Consider the following 26517-nt stretch of genomic DNA (forward strand, 5'->3'; position numbering starts at 1 on the left):
CCCCCCCCCCCCACGAGGGATAGCCATGCCACAATCCCTTCTCTTCCATTCTCCTCTCAGGATCCTGGGCACACAGGCACACGCACCCAGCATCTGGGACTCGAACCGTGGTCGACTACATGGGAGTCCAGCAGCATAACCATTACGCTAACTGCTGGTCCTGACAATACACATATTTCTAATTGTTCTTCCTAAAGGTGTTCCACTATGACAGCATAGTAGCATTATTTTCTTTCTTTTTTTAAAGAATTATTTTATTTATTATTATTATTTTTTCATTTGACCAGAGAGAGACACAGAGAAAGAGAGAGACAAAGTGAGAAAGAAAGCCAACTAGGTCTGGGACTCAAACCATGGTCAGCCATGTGGGAGTCCAGCACCCTTAATCACCACTCCACCTGCTGGCCCCATAGTGGCATTAATTTCTAGCACCTTTTTTGGTTGTGAAGTACTTGACTTGAACCCACACCATGAGTATACAAGGACACAGAAGGCTATGCTTTAAGGGTTGGGCTCGATGTTCACTAAGATTAATTTCATTGTGTATAACATAAGCTCCCAAGTGACAATGGCCCACTTTTGTTTTGGCTAACCCATTAGGCTGGCTACTATCAAAAACAAAACAAAACAAAACAAAACACAACACAACATAACAAGTGTTTACAAGGATGTGAAAAACTTGGAACCTTTGTGCACCATTGATGGAAATATAAAATGGTTACAGCTGCTGTGGAAAACAGTGTAGTGGGTTCAAAAAATTAAAAATAGAATTGACATATGGTGTATCAATTCCTCTCAGGGTATACACTCAAAAGAATTGAAAGCAGGATCCCACAGAGGCATTCGTACACTCATGCTTACTGCAGTGCTCTTCAGAAGGCGGAATCATGAGTGTCTTCTGACAGCTGCATGAATCAACAGAATGTGGTATGGACCCACAATGGAATATTCCTCAGCCTGAAAAAGGAAGGGAATTCTGACACATACTGTAATAGAGAGTCAGCTGGAGGACATTATGCCAAGTGAAATATCAGGTCTTCGGGAAAGTCATGACGCATTTTGTTATGTTTTTCTATGCAAAAATGTGTCATGACTTTCCTGAGGACCCACTAAGTCACAAAAAGATAAATATCATATGAATTCACTTATATAAAGAGGTTGGAGCTGTCGCATGTGTAGAGACAGAAAGTGGGGTGCTGGTTGTCAGGGGCTGGGGAGGGGAGAATGAAGAGTTGCTGTTTAACAGGTGCAGAATTCCAGTTTTGCTAGATGCAGAGTTAGGGAGATGGTAGTGCTGATGGTTGCTCATTTTTCGTGTATTTTATACCACTGAACTGTACACTTAAAAGTGGTTAAGATGCCGTCTTTCGTTTATATTCTACAATTAAAGCAAAAAAAAAAGCAGAAGAAAAAAGTTAAAATAGTAAGTTTTACCAAGGTGTTTTTTACCACCGAAAAAAAAAAAAAAAAGAGACCAAAACAGTGACATTGGCTTATCTAAGATGGAAGTTTATTTCTTGTGAAACCTGGATGGATAATTTAGTATGGCACTCTCCAGTACTTGAGACCCGGAAAGCTCTGCATAGTCTTCAAGAAGGCAGCCGCCACCTTTCAGTCTGCAGAATGGAGGCAGGAATGTGGACCAAGAGGCAAAGGGCACACCTATACCACTGCTTACCCAGGGAATCTGGAAGCTGCCCAGTAGCCTTCTGCTTCCATCCCATTGGTTAGGACTTAGTCACATGGCACACCTAGTTGCATGGAAGGCTGGGAAATGTAGTTCACTTTTTAGGCAGCCCTATGCTGCCACACAACAAAGGCTGCACCTCCTGAAAAAAAGGAGAGAATGGATATTGGGAGCAGCTTACAGGGAATGAGGGGAAGCGTTATCTGGGAAATGGCCTTTCTTCAGGGTGAAATTTTTTCAGACGGAAACCCTTACTCGGACCGAATGACTTCTGGGGTCTCTTGGCTTTCTTGACCCTTAGCATTTTCTTGAAGGCTGGGAAGAACTTGACTAAGAAGAAAACATACACCTGTTCCTAGTATCTGTTGTTTTATTAATCTCATAAATGTTTAAGTTGAGGGGTTTCCCTGCTCTGCTGAGGTAGTGTGGTAAGTTCATTTGAGCGCTGGTCCCCAACCTTTTTGGCTTCAGGGACTGGTTTTGTGGGAGACAATTTTTCCATGGACCCAGAGGCAGGGAATAGTTTCGGGATGATTCAAGTACATTACATTTATTGTGCATTTTATTTCTACTATTATTACGTGTAATATACAATGAAATAAATTATACAACTCACCATAATGCAGTATTTGCAGCCACTCCCCAGTGCTAGCATCACTGCCTCAGCTCTACCTCAGATCATCAGGCATTCGATTTTCATAAGGAATGTGCAGTCTATATCCTTTGTATATGCAGTCTATAGTAGGATTCGTGCTCCTATGAGAATCTATTGTGTCCCCTGATCTGACAGGAGGCCAAGCTCATGGTAATTTAAGTGATGGAGAGTGGGTGTAAATACAGATGAAGCTTCACTCACTTGTCTCCTGCTCTGTGACCTGATTACTAACAGGATGTGGATTTGGAGACCCCTGAGTTAGGGTACAGTTTTTGGTGTCAGATTCCATTCTGAGTCCTGATTCTGCACTTTTCAGTTTTGGGGGTCCTAAAAAAGCCAAGTCTGAACCAGGGATATGAGGGCAAATAGCTTGTAAGGGAGGTGACCTCAGGGAGCACCGGTAGGGAAGTGAGGAAATAAGTGAGACACAAGGGAAACTGTCCAGTGCCAAGTGCATTATTAAACACGTTACCATTGTGAGCCACTGGAAATGAACCTGCTGATTGTCGGTCATGCCTCAGGGCTGTAAAGGTGGGTTTTCAGGTCCTTTCCAGCTTCAAATCTGTTTCTATGGATCAAAACCAGAAACAGAAAGGTTAGTGGAAACTGAATCCATGAATACGATTTGATAAATATATGTAGTACACAATGTTATTCTAGCAACCTGGGGACAGGGTTGGGGTTATTTATGCACCAACTTGCCTCTGTCTGAGACTGAGGCTGCTCCCAGGACTGACGCTGCCAGCTGCCCCACACTCGCCCAGAGGGGGCCTGTGCTGTACAGGAGTGATATGATGCCGCAAAAATCAGCGTGCAGTGCTGCTAGCATCTGCCTGAGACCTGGGGCCAGTTTCTCAACCTCAGGTTCTCCAGTTCTCACTTGGCAGGAGCAGTAACTACTCTCTTTCGGAGGGGTCCTGGGGACGAAATGACATACGCCATTAAATAAAAAGTGTAGGAAATCCAAATGAGGTCACGTTAGTGGTGTCTGTCGTAGGTTGTGTAGGGTGGCCTCCCTCTCTGTGCCTCTGCTGGACTTGGTTAAAGGTATGCCAAGATGTAATTCCCTCGTCCTTGGGGTGGTTGGGCAGGAAGGGCCAGAGCGGGGACTGGAGCCTCCAGGCTGGGAGATCCCTGTCCCAATGACCCCAGGTTCTGTGTTTGTGTTTCCACTTCCTGCATCATGGTGTGAAGGGACTGTGGAGCAATGGGCTAGGAAATGCACCACTGGCTACTACCCGAAAAATGAAGAACTTCTCCTTAAAGGGGAGGGGCGAATACTATTTCAGATAGAATTTAATGTTGGTTGTGTGACCCACACATAGGAAAGCATGGAGGCCGCCCAATTCTCACTTCTGTGTCCAATTTGCAGGTATGAAAACGAGTGTGAGTGTCAACTGCTCCTAAAAGAGATGCTTGAACGCCTTAACAAGGTGAGCTGAACATGTCCTTGGGTTACACGGCTTAATTACCATGCTGCACTAAATGGTGAAAGCAATTGTTTCACATATCCCCTCTTTGTGTTATTTTAGGATTTCTCTATTTCTGTCTTTCTTGACTTCTTCTTTATTAAATCGCCAGAAGGCACATGTGTTCACCAGAGAGAAAAAGAGAGAGGAAGTACCCTCCAGTGGGGCACGGTCATGCTATAATCCCTTCTCCTCATTTCCCCATCCAGTCAGGGGTACAGCATTGTGTCGTGTTGTGGAATGTGGGGCATGCGTAAATGCCAGTGTGTTTTTCAAGCTACTAGGGCTGGGATTCAGCTGCAGTCAGCCATACGGGATCTGGGATCTATTAATAGTTCTCTTTAACCAGAAGACTATAGTGCTGGCTCATTGGCTTCTTCATTTCAACTGAATTGTGAGTGAGCACGCACACCCATTCCATACCTCTCTACCACAGGCTACTTGGTTTCCTGAGAGAAACATGGGCTATGGAGCTTGTAAATTATGCTGGGCTATGGAGACATGCCAACATTGCAGTGGCCAGCTGTTGCTTTACTGTTCAGACATACTGATCCCAAACACCAGACTTGCAAAGCAACTTGCTACGGGCACTGGTTGTTTGCTGTAGTGATGTCCCTGCCTGCTGGCTAAGCCTTGAGATTGCTCCTCCTCGGGAAAACTCTCAGAGGAGCTGAGGAAGAGGTTGTCATTTCCTTCTTGAGCTCCCTTTTCTTGGAGCATGTAAAGTCGCCACATGGAGAGCATCTTGGATTCTTGGTTTCTTGCTGGAGACACTCCTGCAGGAATTGTGTGGACCTGGTCTTCGTAGGAGTGATTTCTTTCTTGGGGGTCCTTCATCATCATCATCCAACTGGCTGGATTTTCTGCTGTAGCCGGGAGAACTCCACTACCAAATAGCCCAGTGATCCTGGACAACAAAGGTTGGACAAAATTAAGGATGGCAAAATAGCTTTAACCACTGTCTTTTTCTTTTTTTTAGAGAGATTTTTGCTATAGGGCATGTGTGCTCACCAGAGAGACAGAGACAGAGATAGAGAAACAAGTAGCAAGAAATTACCCCTCAGGGGGGATGGCCATGCTGCGATAGCTTCTTCTCCATTCTCCTCTTGGCATCTCGGGCACATGCACACGTGTGTCCAGCGTGACTTTTAAGCCACTAGGCCCAGGACTTGAACTGTGGTCAACTACGTGGTAGTCCAGCAACGGAACCATTACACCATCTGTTGGTCCCAACTGCTGTCTTTCTCTGATCATTTCAGAGTTCAAGTGTCAGAGCAGAAGGACCCCTGGAGACTATTTAGTTGAAGGGTTGCTTCTTTAGGACACGTGCTCCCCGCCCCCCTTCTGTGCCTTTAACCTCATCGTAGCTGCCAGTAAAACAGCAACCTTCCTGCTGTATCCAGATGTGGCCTTTGGATCTTCTTTATGAAGAACTCTTGACAGCCCCTTCAGACAGACAGGGTTAGCTGAGGATTTTGCCATTCCCTGGCTTTGTCCAACCTCTGTTGTCTGGGAGTGTCCTCCCAGTTGGTGGGAAAGTCAGAACTAGAACCGCTTTGCCTGTGTCACCTGCCCTGGTGCCCTTTCTCTGTGCGAGCATGCATGTGTTGTGCAAACCGGGACCCTTGTACAGAAGCAGATGCCACCGGTGGTCCCGGAAACTCATTGATATAAACTGGAACTGTGAGCACCCTCTGTGTGAGCACAGCCAGTAGGGGGACATGCTTCAGGACAGTCTTAATGACACAGGCTCAGTGGTTGGCCTGGGAGTGATGGTCTTGAGCCTGTTGGAAATCGGAGCCTAGGGTCAGGCCTCACTCGCATCTGACCTCACCCAGCTGTTGTGCTGACACTTGGAGCTCATTCTTGTTTTTGGTGGCAGTGCCAAGTTACCAATGGGGCCACCACCTTGTCTATATTCCTCCACCTTTCAGAGACTTACCACCCTTCACTTGGGTCTCTCCCTACACTCCCAGAGGTACTCTGTGTTTGTCCTCACTGCAAGCAGAGCCTTCTCCTGACTTACTTCTAAGGTTGTCACTCACTCAGTGCCGCCTCGTGGACGCCTCCATGAGGGGCAGAAAGAGTGGGGTTCCTCTTTTCACCCTTGGTGGAAAGTGACAGTACATTTAAAAATAAGCTCAAACCAATTCTGCCATTTTTCTCTTAGAACAGAAGCAATACCTAGTAGAAAAATAAAACAACATAGACAGAGAACAATAAGGAAAAGGTATCCCACCATGTCACCAGCCAGAGAGAAAACAGCTTGGATAGCTTCGTGGATATTCTGTCATGGGGGTGGACATTTGAAGTATCAGTGCTATAATTATTATGCAGGTTCTGGGGAAGGATGCTACCAAGAACATAGCTGAGAGCCCGGATGGGGAGTGGGTCTGACTGCTCCTGGGTCCAGATAAGATGCTTCTGGCCACAAGTGAGCTGTGCAGTGCAAGAGGAGTGGAGCCTGTTGTCAGGTTCCCCACGTAGCACCAGAGTGTCTGTGAGGCTGTGGGTGAATTGCTTCATCTCTCTGTACTTCCTCATCTGTGAAACAGGAAGAGGAATAGTCCTTCCCCATCATGGGAGTAGAGGCCTGTCTATGCACCTAGTGGGAACTAAGTGACTTGATAATATATCCAACTTGCCTTTAACCTCATGCTGGTGCTTAATCCAGGGTTCCAATTTTTATTACAGAGAACTTGGGACAGATGCCCGCTTAGTTTTTCCTGGACCTGTAGAGTGCATAACCTTAGTGGGATGCAGATAATTTTACATGGTGCTTGGAAGAAAACTTTTACCATGTTATTTATTTATTTCTATTTTATTTTATTATTTATTTTTAGATTTTGGCCATAGGATGTGTGCATTCACCAGGCAGACAGAGAGAAAGAAAGCGAAAAATAACGCCCCCCAGGGGATATGGCCTTGCCACAATCCCTTCTCCTCTATTTTCCAGTAGGGATTTGGGGCATGCATGTACACGTGCCCTGAATGATTTTCACATTGTTGGATCCAGGGTTTGAACCGTGATCAGCTGTATGGGAGTCCAGCACCTTCACCACCAACACCACCTATTGACCCCTTATTTAATTGATTCATTATTTATTTTTGAGAGAGATTTTTGCTATAGAGCCTGTGCACTTGTCAGAGAGTCAGAGAGACAGAAACCTAGAAATCCCCCCCCGCCCCCCGCCGGGGTGGGATGGCCACACCACAATCCCTTCTCCTCCATTCTCCTCTTGGGATTTTGGGCATGCACGCACACGTGCCCAATGTGAGTTTTAGGCCACTGAGTCAGGGGCTCAAACCGCAGCTGACTACATGGGAGTCCAGCAACGTAATCATTACACCTTCTGCTGGTCCCTTATTTTATTTTCTTAATTGCCAGAGGGTGCACGCAGTGGCCAGAGAGAAACAAAGACAGAGAGAGTGGAAGAAAGTGCCCCCCGCCCCACTCCAATGAGGTGTGCTCATGCTGGAATCCCTTCTCCTCCATTTCTCTGTTTCTTCAGGATTTGGGGCACGTAAACACAGGGTGTGTTTTCCAAGCTGCCAGGGCCAGGATTCAAACTGCAGTTGGCTGTGTGGAATCTGGCCCCACTAGTCCATGGGGCTGGTCCAGAAAGAACACTTTTTTTTTTAAAGAATTATTTTATTTGACTTTATTTCAATTTGACCAGAGAGGGACAGGGTGGGAGAGAGAGAGAAAGTGAGAAAGCAGGCTGCCAGTTCTGAGACTCGAACCATGGTCGGCCATGTGGGAGTCCAGTGCCCTTAACCACTGTGCCACCTATTGGCCCCAATAACACTTTTTTTTATAGCTGTGAATTTATTTTTATGATTTTTTACCTACATATTTTTATTGACATCAGATAGCATAAAAAGTTCATTTTCAAATAAATCTAAATAAAACTGAGCCAATTTCAGGAAAAACGTGGAGGAAGTGGTCCTTGAATAGAGTAGAAATCATGAGCACAGTGTGCAAATGCGGGAAGTGGGGGAGGTCTTGCACCAGCTTGTGGGAGCCTCAGAACAGCCTTGTGGTTATTGGTGGGGCAGGTTTTACTCCCGGAAATGACTCAGTCCAACCCCACTCTTTGCTAGGGAGGAAGCTTACCCTTGGCGAGGTTAAATGATTTCAGAACCCCACGGCTCCTCTGGGGTAGGTGTGGATGTTAGTCAGGGTTTCTTGTGTTCCTGACTTATCTTCTAGCTCCCAAGAATAGTCAGGGACTCCATGTCTGTCGGAAGCCAACTGCAAAGCTAGAGGACTGAGGTTAAAGATGGACCCCTTGGCTTTCGATGTTAGTGCCCTGTCCACACTCCTTGGCCACCCTAGGATCATCTAGACACTCTGAGCACTCAGATGGCTTCCTGCATTTTTCTGGCTGTGGAAACACACATGACCACCATGGGACACAGTTGCAGTCCTGGGTGTTAACATCCACGAGGGACCCTCAACTATGAGGGACAGGAATGGGAGGGTAAGTTCCCTTGTCACCCCACCTCTCACAGTGACAATTCAGGGGTGCATTGCTCACGGTCCTGCAGAGAGCCCCCAGCAGGACCACATTGGCAACCTGTTCATGACACTCTTCTCTTGGCTTGTTCCCGTCCCCGTGCCACTCCTCTTCCCCTGCCTGTGCTTCCGGGATTACCTTCCAAATGAACAGCATGTGCCCAGCCTTTGCCTCACGGTCTGCTTCTAGAGAACTTAAAATAGCCCCTTCAGGGGCTGGCCAGGTGCATGCTGGGCCTTCTTGTTCTCTGTCCATCGAGGTCATCAGATGAGAACAGCTTAGAATGGAAGAGTAGAGTTCACATCTTGTCCCTGATTTTCAGGAATATGATGACCACATCTGGGATTTCTACCTACATCAGAATCAACAAGGTTCAGACTCAGCTCAGTCCCACCCCGACCCTTTCCCAGCCAGCCAGGATCACGGGCCTGTGCACATACTCCCGGAGTGTACAAGTCCACCCAGGAGCTGTGCTCTGCTATTCCACAGGCTCTGGCCTTGCAGAGTGTCACGTGACTGCTGCACCATCACAGCTGGGCTAGAAAGGTCGTGTTTTTTGTTTTTCTTTTTGCTGGAAGGTGCGTGCACTGGCTGGGAAGAAAGAGAAAATGTAAAAGCACATTCCCTGGGGAATGATCACTCCATAATCTCATCTTCTCCATCTCTTCCTCCTGCTGGGATTTTGGGCAAGGACACACACCTGCCTGGCCTGTTTTTCAAGCTACTGGGTCTGAGATTTGAACTGCCATAACCATGTAGGATCCAGTTGTCCTACCTCCCAGGCTATCAAATGGCCCCAAAAAGTTTTTTTTTTTTTTTTTTTAAGTTTTGTTAAAGGGTGCATACACTTGCCAGAGAAAGACAGAGAGAGAGAGAAGAAAAATCACCTCCCGGGGGGATGGCCATGCTGCAATCGCTTCTCCATCCTTTTCTTGGAATTTTGGGCACGTGTACACACACACACACACACACACACACGGCATATTTCTCAAGCTGCCACCAGGTCCAGGACTTGAACCACTACGTTGGCTATGTGGGATCCAGTCGCCTTAACTATCATGGCATGGGCTGGCCTGGAAAAAGTGTTTTTTTAAACAAATCCTAGCTACCTAAAAATTGTAATACACTTGAATGCCCCTATTTTAGCAGTTGGGTTTTAATGAAGTGTCTAGAATCTCTGTGATTTTCAGGGGTGCATTGAACTCTTTTTCTCCAGTCCTTTTTTCAATAGTGGCTGAAATACAGACCAGCGGTTCTGAAGGTTTAGTGTCCATCAGCATCGCCTGGAGGGCATGTGGAGCCCAGGCCCCAGAAATTCTGATCCAGTGGGTCTGGGTTCTGGAATATTTGTGTTTCTAATCAGTTCTCAGGTGTTGTTGTCCAGGGACTGCACTTCGAAAACCCTATTTGAGATCTAGAATATACACAATTTCAGGATAGGCATGTTTTCTAAAATTAGACCGTTGATCCAGTCTCAATTCGGAAAAATCTAGATGCTTGCGCTGGTGAAGCTTTTAAAAATTCAGCTGACACCACCCAGAGCATAATAAAAAGCCAAGCGTCTACACATTTCTGAGTTCTGGTGCAAACAAAGGAAAACACTTCTAAAACACATTCTTCCCAGCACATCAGCAACCGCACATTCCAGGGGCACCTACTCACCTGGGGGGGTTTTGGGGACAGTTTATCAGGTGATTGTCTTTAAAGCCAAATAATGTGCTTGTAGACGTATCTGGTTCATCCCTTGTTTTAAAAAAAAGTTTATTTTTTTTTCTTCCCTGAGTGAGAGGCAGAGAGACAGGCACCCCCAATGGTGTTCTCACACTGCAATCCATAGCTGGCTTTGGGCGGCCCCCGGTCACGGGCATGCTGTGTCTGGTATGTTCACGGAGTCCTTGGATGTGAACCTGGAAGCTCTCTACGTGGGATAGCCTCACTGAGCATTGTGTGACCACTGGGCCACTGCTGGGCGACTGGTTAATCCTATTTTAGTGACAAATATTGACTAGCTTTTATTATTACCAAAAGCAACTTTAAAGACTTGACTGATGGGGCCCAGGAGTGGTTGGTGTGGTCTTCTTTTTTGTTGTTTAAAGAGGTTTTTGCTATAGGGCGTGTGCGCTTGCCGGAGAGACAGAGAAAAGCAGAGAGACAGAAAGCAAGAAATCACTCACCCTCCCCACCTGAGGGGGATGGCCACACTGCAATCCTTTCTCCTTCATTCTCCTCTTGGGATTTTGGGCACACACGCACACACACCCAGTGTGAGGTTTAAGCCACTGGGTCCAGGACTTGAACTGCAGTGTGGGAGTCCAGCAACATGATCTTTACATCATCTGCTGGCCCCTGTTGGTGTGACCTGAAGAGGGAGGTGGACAAGAAGGGCAGGCACCTTGCAGGACGTGATCAGGACTCAGCACTTAATTCTTGACTAGTACATGAAGAGAAGCTCAAGGTGGATTATGGTCCCATCACCTTCCACTAACTTCCACTAACTAGCAGGATGGCCCCCTGGAGCAGCCTGACCTCAGTCTCCCATCTGTAAAGGTAGTCTCTAACATTAAAAAAAAAAATTTATTCTCCTGAGTGGGTATGGGTACCTCCAAACAAGGTCCCACATCATGCTCTCCCTGGTCTCAGCAGACTTGAATTATGGATGCCCAGCATGCTCAGGACGGTCCCAGGATGTGAACCTAGGACCTTTGCAGTCCAGTCGTATCACCACTGTCCCACTGTCCAGCCCCTGGCAGTGTCTGTTTTGTGAAAGCAGAAACTACTGCTGAGTTTTTATTGATGTCTCCTTAACTATCCCTATGACACAGGATTTGAGAGGCCCTCCTTAAGCCCCCAGAATGGTAACCTCCTGGAGGCAGAGCTCATTAAAAATCAGTGGATAATTAATTCATTCATCACAAGAATGAGCTCAGAAGCTAAATACCGATAGCTAGGTTTCATATTACTTTCATTCAGATCATTCAGAGCCTTGGCTCTGGAAAACTGTGTCCCGTTTTGTAATTTGGTTGGTTCATTCTTTGACTTCTGATTCAAAAAAAAAACCAGAAAGCTTCAGCCCACGTGTGGGTTTTTAAAAGGAGTGTTTTTTCTCTGGGCTCTTGCTTCTCCCAAAGGGCAGTGGTGCTGGTGACAGCAGGGGCCCTGCTCTTGGGCTGAGACGTGAGTAGAACCTTGGAGAAAGCAGGCAGGATTGTCCAGGAGCCAACGCTGATGCTGGGTACAGGATCCTTTCCCTGCCTGAGGGTCTTTTACCTGGTCACTGGGGCAGGCCTGTGCCAAAGAAGGGGCTTCAGAGTCCTCAGAGGAAGCCATTTGGTAACTGCAAATTAGGGGAGAAAGAGGCTGGGCTTCTCCCTGGAGCAGAAGCCGGGAGGGGCGCTGAGCACATTTCCACGTACTTAGAATTGGTCCCATATTGCTGCAGTGTCCTCTGCTGGGCTCACTGGCCACACGCGGCTGTGGAGCAGCCGTAATGAATGTGGAGAGTCTGAACTGATGTGTGATTCATAACCATATTTTTTCTTTAAAAAGGAATATATATATATTTTCAGTCTCATATAGAATACTCACCAGAGAGAGAGTCAGAGACAGAGAGAGATAAAGTGAGAAAGCATCCCCTGAGGGTAGGAGGAGGGCGTGGACATGCTACAATATCTTTTCTGTTCTCTTAGAATTTTGGCCATGCACATACACGTGGCCTGGTGTGTTTCTCAAGTTGCCAGGTCTGGGACTTGAACTGTGCAGTCGGTCAAGTGGATCCAGCAGCCCTAACCACTTTGCCACTGGTTTTATTCCTCCCTCCACTCTCCTGCATTTTTTAAAAAAATGTTTATTTATTTATCTCTTCCATAACTGAGAGAGAAATAGGAATGACAGCACCCCCGGCAGGGCCCTCACTCTGCGATACGCTTGCAGCCTCAGCCAGCCCTGGAGCGTGTGCACACATGCTGGTGTGTCCAGAGATGTGAACCCAGAACCTTCCATGTGGGTCAGCCCCACTGAGCGTTGGTTACTGCTGCGCTACTATCTGGCCCCTGGGATGGGCTGTAAATATAAAATACACACCATGTTCAAAGACCTTGCCTGATTAACCTAATGTAAGACATCTCACTGGTAGCTTTCAAAGTAGTGATTATAAGATGAAATGATAACATTTTGGGTATACTCAGTGAAAGAAAAGTTATTATTAAATTAATTTCACTGCTTCCATTTTATTTTATTTAATGTACCTGTTAGAAAACTTAAAGGTTATACCTGAGGCTTGGATAATGCTGTATTAGAATAACTTATTTTGGGGGGCTGGCAGGTGGCTTGATGGTTAAGGGTGCTGGACTCTCACGTGGCTGACTATGGTTCAAGTCCCGGACCTGGCAGCTTGCTCTCTCTCTCTCTCTCCCTCTCTCTCTATCCGTCTCTGGTCAAATTGAAATAAATAAATGAATGAATAAATAAAGTTAAATAAAATAATTAAAAAAAAGAATAACTTATTTTGGGGCAACAAATGACATAATGGTTATATTGCTGGTTTCCCATTTGGCTAACTATGGTTTGAGTCCCAGACCCAGTGGCTTGAAACTCATGTCAGGTGCCTGTGTGTGTGTACCCAAGATCCCAGGAGGAGGTTGGAGAAGGGATTGCAGTATGGCCATTCCCTTGGTGGGGAGGAATTTCTCACTTTCCCTCTCACTGTGTCTGTTTCTCTCTCTCTCCTCTGCAAGTGCATGTGCCCTAAGGCAAAAATCTCTCAAAAATTTTCGTTTAATTTTTACTTGCATGCACATATGCAAAAGGAATGCTTTAAGAAACATTCCTAAGGGTTGCAAATCGGCCACCTTGATCTTGCACGACTCTTCAATTCTTGAAGATAAAACTCTTAAGTTCTTCTGAGTAGATAAAATCGCCTCAGCAGTTGAGTTATGTCAGGGTTAGCCACTTCCCTAACAATCTTGCTAAAGTTCCAGCCCAAATTTCCACAGAGATACATTAAATAAATATGTTTTTTTCAGTGCAGCCTCCATTAAAGTCTCATGCCTGCTCTGTGGGCTCCATGAAGTCCCAGCCCGCTGAGGCTCCACTTTGTGTGTGGAAAGCTCCCTTCAGGCAGGTTCCGCGAGAGTCAGAATTTCAATATTGTGATGATCTGCATCAGACAATCAGAAATCTTCTGAGCCTCTGGCCTTGCTCATGCTGCCAAGAAGCTGAGCTCTGCAGACTGGGACCATTGGGAGATCTAGAGTGATTCCTGGTCTGACCTAAAGGTCTGGCGTTGAGGAGTGTGCTGGTAATAATGCCAGTGCGTTGGGAGGTTTAGGCAGGATTGTGACATAGTGAGATACTGCTTTAAAGAAAAAAAAAAGGCAAAGAAATATTCCTACACCAAACATTTGTTTGTTTGTTTGTTTTTATTTCTTCCACAATCGAGAGTGACAGAGAGGGAAGTGAGAGCAAGATGCAGGCACCTTCAGTAAGGGTTTCCCATTGAGATCCACCCCAGCTTCAGCCAGCTCTGAACTGTGGGCGTGTGTGTATCTGGAGTGTTCAAGGAGGTCTCAGATCAAACTTGGAACTGTTTCGCGTGAATCATCTTTACAGAGCTGCTGCATTACTGGTGTACCGCCCGGACTCATGGTAGTCTTTTACGAGAACAATGAAGGAATCAAGTTCCTTTTCTAAGAATAAATACCAAAGGGCTTGCTAGAACCGAACCCCTATTAGTGCAAGGGTGGGGAATGTCTCAAAGTATCTCTTCCAGTCCACATATCAGACTGCCATAACTGTCTACCCAAATAGGGACAGTCTCCCTCTCTCTCTCTTTTTATTTTATTTTTTTAGGTTTCTGACATAGGGCAGATGTGCTCACTGGAGAGAGACAGAGAGAGGGAAAGTGAGAAATCACTCCCACAGGGAGGATGGCTATGCTGGAACCCTTTTCTTCCACTCTCTTCTTGAGACCTTGGACACACATGCACGTGCACCTGGCTTGAGTTTCAAGCCACTGAGTCTGGGACTTGAACTGCAGTTAGCCATGCGGGTGTCCAGAGCCTTAAGCACCATGCCACCTGCTAGCCCCAACAGTTTTTCTTAATAGTTTAGTTGAGGGACCAGCAGTTGGTGTAATGGCTATGTCACTGGACTCCCACGTAGTCAACCGCGGTTCGCGTCCCGGACCCAGTGGCTTAAAACTCACACCGGGTGCGTGTGCGTGCGTGCCCAAGATCCCGAGAGGAGAATGGAGGAGAAGGGATTGCGGCGTGGCCATTCACCCCTGGGGGGTGATTTCTCGCTTTCTGTCTCTCTGTCTCTCTCTGTCTGTCGGGTGAGCGCACGTGCCCTCTAGGGAAAAACCTCTCAAAAAAAAAAAAAAAGTTTAGTCGACTCCATATCCACCTTTATTAGTGAAAGCCCATTGCTGTCATTAGCAAGGCCCCGTGCATTGGCAGATGTGCATGGTGTGTGTTGGGAACATGGGAGCTGCTGATGAACCCCAGTAACACTCTTCTGTAATAGCACTGAAGTATTCAAGTCAGTTCCAGATGTTACAGTACTACCTTTTTTTATGCATCTTTGAAGAATTATTTTTTACTTAATTTTGTTTATTTGTTTGTTTGTTTATTTATTTAAATTTGACCTGAGAGGGAAGGAGAGACAGAGAGACAGAGAGAGAGAGAGACAGAGAGAGAAAGTGAGGAAGCAAGCCACCAGGTCTAGGACTTGAACCGTGGTTGGCCATGTGGGAGTCCAGTGCCCTTAACCACCATGTCACCTGCTGGCCCCACGGTACTATCTTATAAATGTAAGTTCTTTATAATTTTTTGGTTTATCCCAACAAAACCAATGAGATAAACATTAGTGAATTATCGACACATTTGGTGAGAAAATTCAGCCTTCTGTGATAAATGGCATTTCCAACTTCAGGAACAGAGAAATCAATGCATTTCTCAGCAGCAATCATTCTGAAAAGTGCATTTTTGTGCCCAACGTGATTGGGAAGGTTGTAGGATGCAAACCCAGGGTGCAGTTGCATTACCACTGCACCACCACCTGCCTAGAACTTAAATGTTAAGGTCGTTTGGTATGCAAACATATCCTGAGGCTCTGTCTCATGTTTCTAGATTAAAATTGTTTTTTTAACTCTGGCACTATTGACGATTTAGGTTAGGTAATTGTGTGTGTGTGCTCGTGTTGTGGGAGATTGCTGTCCTGTGTGTTGTAGGATATTTAGCAGTCTCCCTGGCCTCCACCCACCCCTCAAATGACAACAATGACAGATGTCTCCAAACTTTGCCAAATGTCCTTTTGCGGCAAATTACCCTCTGTTGAGGGCTACTCTGGACAAGATCCAATGGGTTAACCCAGTGCCTTGCTAGGAGAACATTGGACCCACTCCCAGACCTACCGAAGGAGACTTTATCTATGTTTTAATAAGCCTCTGCGTGGTCCACGTGCTCACACGCTTGTCCCACTTTACGTCTGTGCACCGATGCCACCAGCCACCACGGTCCCCGTGACCTGGTGGTGTGACTCTTTCTCATCCTAGGAAGCCGATGAAGCCTTGCTGCACAACCTGCGGCTGCAGCTCGAAGCTCAGTTCCTGCAGGACGACATCAGTGCAGCGAAGGACAGGCACAAAAAGGTAACAGCGACCCTTTGAGCCCTTCCCCTGGAAAACCCAGTCCCACAAGCCCAGGCCACTCCTGCTGGTAACCGAGACTGCTGGAGCCAGCTGTGCATTTTCTTTTGACCCAAGCAGGGTTGCATTGTCACTGGACAGCACTCAGCAAGCCAGACACATACAGAGAGGAGTGGGCAGTAGTGGGTGTGTTGGGGTGGTGGTTGGGAACTAGTACTTCCGTCGTATGTGACGATGAATGAAGTGACTTCATTAAGATCTATCCTTATTATCCTTAGAATCCATCACCTGTTTCAGTTCAGAAAATGAAAAAATGCAGAAAAAGTACAAAGAAAAATATTATTATATATAAATGTAATATATAAATATATATTAATATATAACTATATTTTAATATGTTTTTTACTAGTTTATATATATATTCCTCTGTGTGTGTGTGTATTTTTTTTTCTTTTTTTTTAAGCTGTGCCTCTGAACCAGTTACTTGAAGGAACTCATTTATTTAGGAGCTTCCTTTCCTGCAGTGCTTTGCTCTCTCCACACCCTCACCAGCTTCTCACAGGCCTGACTTGGGTACACTGAAAGAATTCGATCCTGTAGCTGTGTAACCGTGGGTCAGTGACCTCGCCTCTGAGCTGCTGCTTTATCTTCCCACTGCCATGCTGGTGACTCTTTGCCTGAGGATCTTATTCAAGGGAAGCTTGCTCTGCCCAATAGGGAAGTGTCAGGGAACCACTTCCTGTGGAGCGGCTTCAACCAGTGACAGATGGGAGTTGGTGTATAAATACCCCAGCTCCCTCTCACCTGTGTGGGCGGACGCTGAGGCTTCTGTTCCGCACCGGCTCCCAGAGATCTCCACTAGGACTGAGCGCCGGTGCCCACAGGGTGACTCATGGATAGCACACCTCTTACGGGCTGCCCACGCCTCCCTGTCTCACTTTCCCTTCTCACTGCTCACTCAGCCTGTTGCCTGACTTCATTGCTCAAAACAACTGTTGGCACTTGGAGCCTTCTCTCAGGGTCTGCTTCTGTGAAAACTCAGACCTAAGACCACGTGGTAATGCGGGTACAGCCTGAAGCTATTTGCTTCCCACCTCTGTGTGCACCTGCGGCAGGGCTGGCCTGTCCTGCTCTGTACCAAGTGCTTTCCTCTCCCTTCGGTGGCCCTCCAGCTTCCCAGGAGGCCCTGGCCCTTTCCTCCTCCCACTTGCCTTGCTTCTTCATGGATCTTGGGAGCAGTACCTGGGAAGGTTTCCAAGCAGCTCCAAGTGTTTTTCCAGGCCATGTGGGACACGATAACGATGCTAGCTTCCACCATGCAGCTTCCGGCGTGCTCTCCTGGACTCCTAGCAGCAGCCTTAGGAGATGGTGTCTCAAGGTGGGCTCCCTGGGAGCAGAACCTGAGCGAGGGATCCTCGAGGATTAATGTACTAGTGGAGGGCTCCCTGGAGAAAGGGAGTGAGGGATATGAAGCTGCAGGAGCCTAGCAAGGGTGTAGTCTCACCCAGAGTGCAGCCTTGGCCTTGTCTCATTGTCCCCCCAGAGCTCAGGAGTGGGAGTGCAAACCACACTATGCCTCGGTACTACCTGAGGCAAGAAGTCGTCCCTTCATACTGTTGTGTGTGTCCGTCATTGCCTGGGTTGGGGAAGAGGCGGGGCCTTTGTAGTTTCCTAGAGAAGGGGACCGCTGGTGGGCTGAGAGCCCTCTCTGTAGGGTGTCCTGTCATCAGTTTCCACTCACAAGACAGGCTGACTGGTAAAGGGGTCAGGCATCCCTGCAGATGGTTAGTCTATTTTATGGAAGAATATTTGGGGAGAATTATTTATTTATTTATTATAATTTGCTATAGGGCACGTGCACTTGTAAGAGAGAGAGAAACAGAGAGACAGTGAGAGAGCATCTCCTCTGAGGGACAGCTATGCTGCAATTCCTTCTCCACCATTCTCCACTCAGGATTTTAGGCATGCACGCACAAGTGCCAGCATGTTTTTCCAGCCATGGGTCTGGAACTCAAACCATGCAGTCAGCCTGTGGGATCCCGCCACCTTAGCCTCCAACACCATGGCCTGGCCCATTCAGGAGGTTTAAAGAGCTGACTTGTCCTTTAGGCCAGGCCAGACTAACCAAAGCCCATTATTAGAAATGCTGCCCTTTGCTGGTGTCAGAAAAGGCCAGGGTCTTCCCCGTTATTTATTTTTTTAGAGGTTTTTGCTATAGGGTGAGTGTGCTCACCAGAGAGACAGAGAGACAGAAAGTGAGAAATCGCGCTCCAGGGGGGATGGCCGTGTCGCAATCCCTTCTCCTCCATTCTCCTCTCGGGATCCTGGGCATGCATGCACACGCGCTTGGCATGAGTTTAAGCCTCTGGGTCCGGGACTCGAACAGCAGTTGACTACATGGGAGTCCAGTGACATAGCCATTAAGCCAACTGCTGTTTCCATCCAGAGCCCCTTTTGTTCTGGTTTTCTCTTGTGCCTCTGCCACCCTGGGCTCTGTAAGGTCAGCAGCAAAGGACTAGTACAATGGAGGAGAAATGGCAAAATACACCAAGTCTGAAGAGCCCTCGGCCCCAGCGTCCTTGTGAAGAGAAAGAGAGGCATGCAGTGGCCACTCCCTGTGGCCCAGGTGGGCGGGCTGCCATGGTGGCAGAGTCATCTCCCTCCTCTTCCTACCCGGCTTGATCTGTCCTGATTGTGACGGTGGATCGTGGGAAAGCCTTTCTGCACGTGCTCTCCTGATTCTAGGGGAAAACTCGGGCAACTGGGCTTATAATGACAGTGCTTTCTGTTCCCCAACAGAATCTTCTGGAAATTCAGACCTACATCACTATCCTGCAGCAGATCATCCAAACTGCCCCGCAGCCGTCCGTGGTCACCAGCGGAATGCGGGAGGTAAGAATCGGACCTCAGCTACTGGAAAAGCAAACCAGCCTGGAAGGAAGGGTGTCTGTAGACATCCCCCATCTCCTCCAACGGCCTAGTTAACCTTGACAGAGGCCCAGGGAAAAGCACTGGGTCTGACCAGTGCCAACCTGCTCCACTCCTGCTTTGCACGCACATTTGAGTGTTCTGTCCTTTGACTCACACTCCAATGCTGATTATTTCAGACATCTGAGAACGTGGACTGTGTCTCTGGCCATTTTCTTAGACCTTTTCTCTTGAGAATTATGTGCTGTTCTCCCCCATACTTTATAAGAAACCACCAAGCTCTCTTCCAACGTGGTGCACTGGGGTCACGTCCCCAGCAGCAAGGTGTGAGGGTTTCTGTTGCTCCATGTCCTTGCCAGCACTTGGTACCTCGGCTTTTGTCCTGTGTTTTGCTCTTTGGTAGGTATGTCGTGTAGCTCACTGTGGCTTTAATTTGCACCTTCCAATAACTAACGGACATCTTTTTATGCACATATCTCTTACACATAGCTCTTTGTTGAAGTATCTGCTCAAACCCTTGGCTGTGTTTTCATTTGGTTCTTTCTTTTTTTTTTTTAATTTTAATTTTTACTAAGGCCAGAGAGAGAGAAAGTGAAAAGAAACTCCTTATGGGGATGGTCATGCCATAATCTTTTCTCTTCCATTTCTTCTTTTGGGATTTTGGGCACACACATGTGCCCTGCAAGTTTTTCTTTTTTTAAAATATGTATATATATTTTAAATTAATTTATTTACATTCATTCACTGTACATCATTACAGTATACAAAATCGGATTTTCCATCCAGAGTACACTGTATATTGGCTCAAAGATATTACCATATATGGTATTGTCAACAAATAATTTTCCATTTCTTATTTCTTATATGTTTTGTTTCTTTTTCTTCTCCCACTTGATTTTCTACCTCTCATCCTTTGGCATTTTCCACCCTCCTCCCACACTGTCTCTGGTATCTACAACTGCTTTCCGTGCCATTTTCCCCCAATCATATTTTATTGATTCACAAAAGATCTTAATTAATCTAAATACCTTCAATTTCAAGCGCAGCTGATATATACATATCTATGAACACATGTCTGACTTGAGGCATACACCTCAGTGAGTAGAATGAACATAATATAGTGTAGCACCTAACTGGGGTTATATAGCTTATTGCAGTCATTAAATAGTTTTTTTTTTTTTGAGAGTTTTTTTTTTTTTTTTTGCTATAGGGGGCATGTGCTTTCCAGAGAGACAGAAAGTGAGAAATCACCTCCTAGGGGGATGGCCATGCTGCAATACCTTCTCCTCCATTCTCCTCTCGTGATCTTGGGCATGCACGTATATGTGCCCAACATGAGTTTAAACCACCGGGTCGAGGACTTGAACTGCGGTTGACTATGTGGGAGTCCAGTGACATAGCCATTACTCCTATTTCTGGTCCCTAAATATATATATATATTTTTTTTTTGAAGAAGTTTTTGCTATAGGGCGCGTGCGCTCGCCAGACAGACAGAGAGAGACAGAGAGATAGAAAGCGAGAAATTCCCAGGGGGGATGGCCACGCCGCAATCCCTTCTCCTCCATTCTCCTCTCGGGATCTTGGGCACGCATGCACACGTGCCTGGCGTGAGTTTAAGCCACCGGGTCCGGGACGCGAACCGCGGTCGACTACGTGGGAATCCAGCGACATAGCCATTACGCTAACTGCTGGTCCCCCTAAATAGATATTTTTAAATGCAGTTTTTAATTTCAAGAAAAACAATTTTAGTTTTAATAGATCAAAATAAAAAAAATGTTAAGAGAAGTTCGCTTAAGACTTAAAGCAAGGAAAAAGTTTAGGATTCTGTTCATACAGTAGGTAGATTAACCTACCAACAGTTCAAGAGAAGACAGAAATCCTTAAATCTGGAAAACAAAGCATAGAAGAAAACCAATAATGTTTTAATTAAAAGTCATAAAATTCCATTTCACCAGTTCAATCTCATATAATTAATTTCTTTTCTGTTGAAATTGCAGTGTTACTGTCATCTGATCTTTCTGCTAAAATTTTGGAAGTTAACATTCATCGTTATTATTGATATTTCTGGACTTGGCCCTACCATTAAGTTGGTCATTCTCTAGGCTGTTTTTTCTTCTCTTATTTCTGTGTGGCTGAGTTTAGTTTTCCTGGGATAGCACTCCCTTCAGATCTTCTTGGAGAGCTGGTCTGGCGTTGGGAAATTCTTTCAGATTTTATTTATCTGAGAATTTTCATCTTTTCTTCCCATATGAAGGATAATTTTGTCAGGTATAGTATTCTTGGTTGAAATTGTTTTTCACTTAATACTTTCAATATATTTTACAATTCTTTCCTTGCTTGCAATGTTTCCGATGAGAGGTCTGATGTTAGATAGCCTAATGGGATATCCTTTGAAAGTAACTTGATGTTTTTCGCCAATTTCAGTATCTTGTCTCTGTCTGTGGTTTTGATCACTCTGACTATGTTGTGTCTTGGAGAAGATCTTCCTGGATTGATTCTATGTGAGTTCCTTTGCATTTATTGGATCTGAATATTTGAATGCCTCTCTAGGTTTGGAAAGTTTTCTTCTGAGATTTCCTGGAATAGGTTATCAATGCCCTTATTTGTTTCTTCACCTTCTGGGATACTGATTATCCAAATGTTTGGGCATTTAATGGTAGGTAGTATTACTTGTATATGATTTTCATTTTGGGGGAGTTATTTTCTCAGTCTTTTTGGTGAATTTTTCTACATCTGAGATTGGATCTTCTGTATGATCTAATCTGCTTTTAATACTTTTAAGGGAGGTTTTGATTTCCTATATTACAGCCTTCATCTTTAACAATTCCATTTGGTTGTTTTTTTAGGGTGTATATTTCCTCTTTCAGATAGTGCAAGAACTTCCTCACCTCCAGGAACTTACTGTCTCTTTTCTCCTACATCTTCTGGAGTTCGTTGTCTCTCTTGTTTTGCATCTCTGTTTGCTTTGTTATTATTTCCCTTGTGGGAGAGACATTTTCTTGGATTCTCATATTTCTTGTGCCTCTGTGATGATTTCTGATCATCCGATGGATTATACCCTTTTTTCCTAATTTTTTGAGTTAAATCTGAGTGTTCAGAGGCATGCAGGAAGAGGTGCTATGGAATCTCTCTCCAGTTCTGTTTTTCTCCCTTTGTGCAGCATATTCTGTGGGAATTTGAGGATTACTCTGACCCTACTAGGTCTTGGGGCCAGGAGGGTGAAGTCTGGGAGGAAAATCTTCAATTGTCCTAGTCCCTGAAAAGGGCCACTCAGAACTCAAATGTAGATGGCTTGTGATTGGCCTGTCTAGATCCTTAGGGTCAGGAGGCTGAAGTCTGGGCCAAAAATCTTCAGTTAGCCCTGTGAGTTTTTCAAGTCACCAGACCAGGTCCGGGATGTAAACTGGGCAGGTGGCCATGTGGGATCCAGCTGCCTTAACCACCATGCCACCAGCTGGCCTGGGTTGTTTGTTTTCTTCTTCCTCTTACCAGTTTGATTATAAATTTCAAATACAGAGAATCTCAGATAATGGTGTTTTCAAGACCAAGCTCTGCTAGTGAGCATGTGGCATGAAAACTACCGGGAGAGGAGTGAGATGATTGAAGCTGGTTTGTAAACACTCAGGTCTGAATTACCACATCATTCCCAAGGTGAAGCTCCAAACGCCCTTCCATACGTCGCTCTCTTACCACTCAACAGGATATTGACTTGTTTTTCACAATGTGGTTTATGGAATTTTGGGATGCATAATAGGACTCACAGACAAAGGTACTTCAGAGAGTTTGTGGGAAGGGGGTGGCAGGTGGTGTGGTGGTTAAGGCATTGGACTCCCACACGGCCAACCACAGTTCGAGTCACAGACTTGGCATCAAATTGAAGAATAATAGTAAATAGATAAATAAAATAGTAAATAAGTAAAATTAAATGAATAATTGTTTAGAGAAAAAAGAAAGTTTGTGGGAAAATGGATTTAAAACATAAGTGTATTTTGCTGCAAAAATTTTTTTTAAATCCATGCATAGTTTTTTATATGCATTTCAGTCAACTTTGTGAAGACCCCTGGTATTAAATAAACTGAAAAAGATGCAAATTAAAATAAAAATATCACCAGATGCCTTTTCCAGAGGTTGTGGAAGTCTGGGACAGGGTTTGGTGGACTGGTCACTTATAAAATTCTGGGCTTTTTGCAAAGATGCCCTAGGACAGGGGATCTCAACCTTGATGACACTTGACATTGCCCAGATATGTGCTTAGGCCATCAGTGGTTGGGCTGCTCCGAAGGCTGGACCCTTCCCCTATGCCGTGGGTGGACATGCTGCAGAAGGGCCAAGGTGCTTAGGAGCTTTTTTCTTTAAATTTGATTTTTTTTTTCTTTCCTATATCAAAGTCAAAGAAGTCCCACAATTTGCTTTCAAACTCACTTTTGAACCCTGCCAAGTATCCTCTGAGAGGCAAGACGTTTGCTTATTTGGCCTTCAGGGGGATTTTTTCGACCAGTTACCATTTCTTCATTGATGCTTTTCCTAAAGCCTCAATTTTCTTTGTCAGAGATTCCTTTCCAGAGACGTTATTTATGTTTTTGAAGTTATTTTACCCCTATTTCAAAGATGTTTTACACCCAGGTATGTTTTTTAATCATACTATCTGTTTTCTTGTAAGAAAATCCTTCTCCATTGTAAGAATTACAGAGACTGACCTTTTTTATATATCATTGAATCCATGTTACCCAGGAGCTTATGTGGAAGGCAGAATGTCCAACCAGACCTCAGACCCACTGAACTTTTGCATTTTAGCTTGGTTTCCAGGGACTCTTCTGTGCATTAAAGATGGAGAAGCACTGGGACCAGCAGATGGTGTAATGGTTATGTCATTGGACTCCCACATAGTCAACCGTGGTTTGAGTCCTGGACCCGGCAGCTTCAAACTCATGTTGGTGTGTGTGCATGCATGCCCAAGATCCTGGGAGAAGAATGGAGAAGGGATTGCAGCATGGCATCCCCCCCCAGGGGGTGATTTCTTGCTTTCTGTCTCTCTGATGAGCGCACACGCCTATAAAAAAAAAAATCATCTAAAAAAAATATGGAGAAGCATAGATTTAGAAAGTGTCACTTTCCTTGTGAATTGCAGCATGAAACTTCTGCATTTAGGCTGGGGCGCAGTGTCATGCCTGTAGTCCCAGCTACTCTGCAGACTGGGGCAGGAGGATTTTGAGTTCACGGCAGGCCTGGGCAACACAGCAAGGCCCTGCTTGCCAAACAAACAAACAAATACAAATGTACATACAAGTTAGACGGTCACCATTGTCTCTTCTTACTGTGCTAAAAAATGTGGAAGTCACAGGCACCAGCCAGTAGCACGATGGCTAAGGCCGCTGGATCCCACATGACTGCACAGTTCAAATCCCAGGCTTGCCTACTTAAAAAACATGGAGAGTGTGTGTGTGTATGTGTACACGCCCAACATTCCCAAGACGTTTGCTTATTTGGCCTTCAGGGGGATTTTTTCGACCAGTTACCATTTCTTCATTGATGCTTTTCCTAAAGCCTCAATTTTCTTTGTCAGAGATTCCTTTCCAGAGACGTTATTTATGTTTTTGAAGTTATTTTACCCCTATTTCAAAGATGTTTTACACCCAGGTATGTTTTTTAATCATACTATCTGTTTTCTTGTAAGAAAATCCTTCTCCATTGTAAGAATTACAGAGACTGACCTTTTTTATATATCATTGAATCCATGTTACCCAGGAGCTTATGTGGAAGGCAGAATGTCCAACCAGACCTCAGACCCACTGAACTTTTGCATTTTAGCTTGGTTTCCAGGGACTCTTCTGTGCATTAAAGATGGAGAAGCACTGGGACCAGCAGATGGTGTAATGGTTATGTCATTGGACTCCCACATAGTCAACCGTGGTTTGAGTCCTGGACCCGGCAGCTTCAAACTCATGTTGGTGTGTGTGCATGCATGCCCAAGATCCTGGGAGAAGAATGGAGAAGGGATTGCAGCATGGCATCCCCCCCCAGGGGGTGATTTCTTGCTTTCTGTCTCTCTGATGAGCGCACACGCCTATAAAAAAAAAAATCATCTAAAAAAAATATGGAGAAGCATAGATTTAGAAAGTGTCACTTTCCTTGTGAATTGCAGCATGAAACTTCTGCATTTAGGCTGGGGCGCAGTGTCATGCCTGTAGTCCCAGCTACTCTGCAGACTGGGGCAGGAGGATTTTGAGTTCACGGCAGGCCTGGGCAACACAGCAAGGCCCTGCTTGCCAAACAAACAAACAAATACAAATGTACATACAAGTTAGACGGTCACCATTGTCTCTTCTTACTGTGCTAAAAAATGTGGAAGTCACAGGCACCAGCCAGTAGCACGATGGCTAAGGCCGCTGGATCCCACATGACTGCACAGTTCAAATCCCAGGCTTGCCTACTTAAAAAACATGGAGAGTGTGTGTGTGTATGTGTACACGCCCAACATTCCCAAAGGAGGGAGATAGGGAGAAGGGATTGCAGCATAACCAACCCCTAGGGGGATGCTTTCTCTGTGTGTGTGTCTCTCTGGCCTGTGTATTCTCCTTCTGGCAAATTAAAAAAAATTGTGGAAGTTCCACAGACGAGAATATAATTAGTGTCCCCTAGGGACTAGGGGCCACCTGACTGATGTGTTGTAAAGCATGTCAGTTCCCCTCACACAGAGTCACTCAGACACACCAGGTGTGCACGCTATGGAGGCTTAGGAACCCTCTCCACAGAGGAGGATATGGCATGCCATCTGGACTACGTATGGTGATTTGGGGGAAAGAAAGGTGAGCAGGGCTCTGCTCAGGTTTGGATACTATCAGGATGGGGCAACCCCATGACTGAGTGTCTTGGGTGCAGAACATTAGTGAGGTCAAAGTGGTACTTGGTAAAGAAGCCGCTTCACTCGTGTAAGTGCGGAGAGCAGACCTGGCCATTTTGGTGGTCGCCTCATTGTCTTTTGATCTGTGCTCAGACATGACTACAAGTGCGGTCTTACTTCTGCCTCATCCCCCCATGGTCCCATAGTGACATCTTCGGATGCTGAGGTGGCATAAACTCATGAGTAGGGAGGCCCCCTGCTGCCTGCTGTGGACTGCCTTTCTTCCTCTTCACCGAGGTTTGAGAGTCTTCCTTGCAGGAGGCACCCTGTGGGCAGGAGGAAGTCAGTGAGGAGAACAGCCCAGACAGGTGGGGGTGAGGGGATGGGGTGGCGGGGGACACCTGGTGTCATGGCTTTGTGCTGCGTCTTCTGCCGCCCCCTGGCTGCAGGTCTAGCATTTGCAAAGCGCAGCGTATTCACCTCCTGCAGATACTGCAGATGCTGCACACTGAGGACAGGAGCCCCTCTCTGCTCCAGCCACTTCCTTGTCGATGTGCTGCAGGCAGGGAGGTGGGACTGAGACACAGAGAAACAAAGAAGACAGAGACAGAAAGAGAAACAGAGACAGGACACAAGGAGAGACACAGAGAGAGAGAGCCTGAGGGAAACACACACCTCCATGCCCCAGAAACGTGGGAACAAACAGACAGTGGCCGAGGCCCCTCTGCAGCTGTGTTTTGAGACCAGCCTGCTCTACGTGGTTGAGCCACTG

General features: G+C 45.9%; 1 protein-coding gene across 1 annotated transcript in view; it reads left to right on the forward strand.

Annotated features, from left to right (window-relative positions):
* Window positions 1-26517, forward strand: part of BFSP1 (beaded filament structural protein 1) — a 57354-nt gene that overhangs the window by 4867 nt on the left and 25970 nt on the right. The window contains exons 2-4 of the mRNA XM_006143677.2: window positions 3715-3775; window positions 15884-15979; window positions 18776-18868. Of these exons, the coding sequence (XP_006143739.1) occupies window positions 3715-3775; window positions 15884-15979; window positions 18776-18868 (250 nt within the window). The remainder of the gene's footprint in view (window positions 1-3714; window positions 3776-15883; window positions 15980-18775; window positions 18869-26517) is intronic.

Source organism: Tupaia chinensis, unplaced genomic scaffold (genome assembly GCF_000334495.1).
Source record: "Tupaia chinensis unplaced genomic scaffold, TupChi_1.0 Scaffold000101_1, whole genome shotgun sequence".
Lineage (NCBI taxonomy): Eukaryota > Metazoa > Chordata > Mammalia > Scandentia > Tupaiidae > Tupaia > Tupaia belangeri.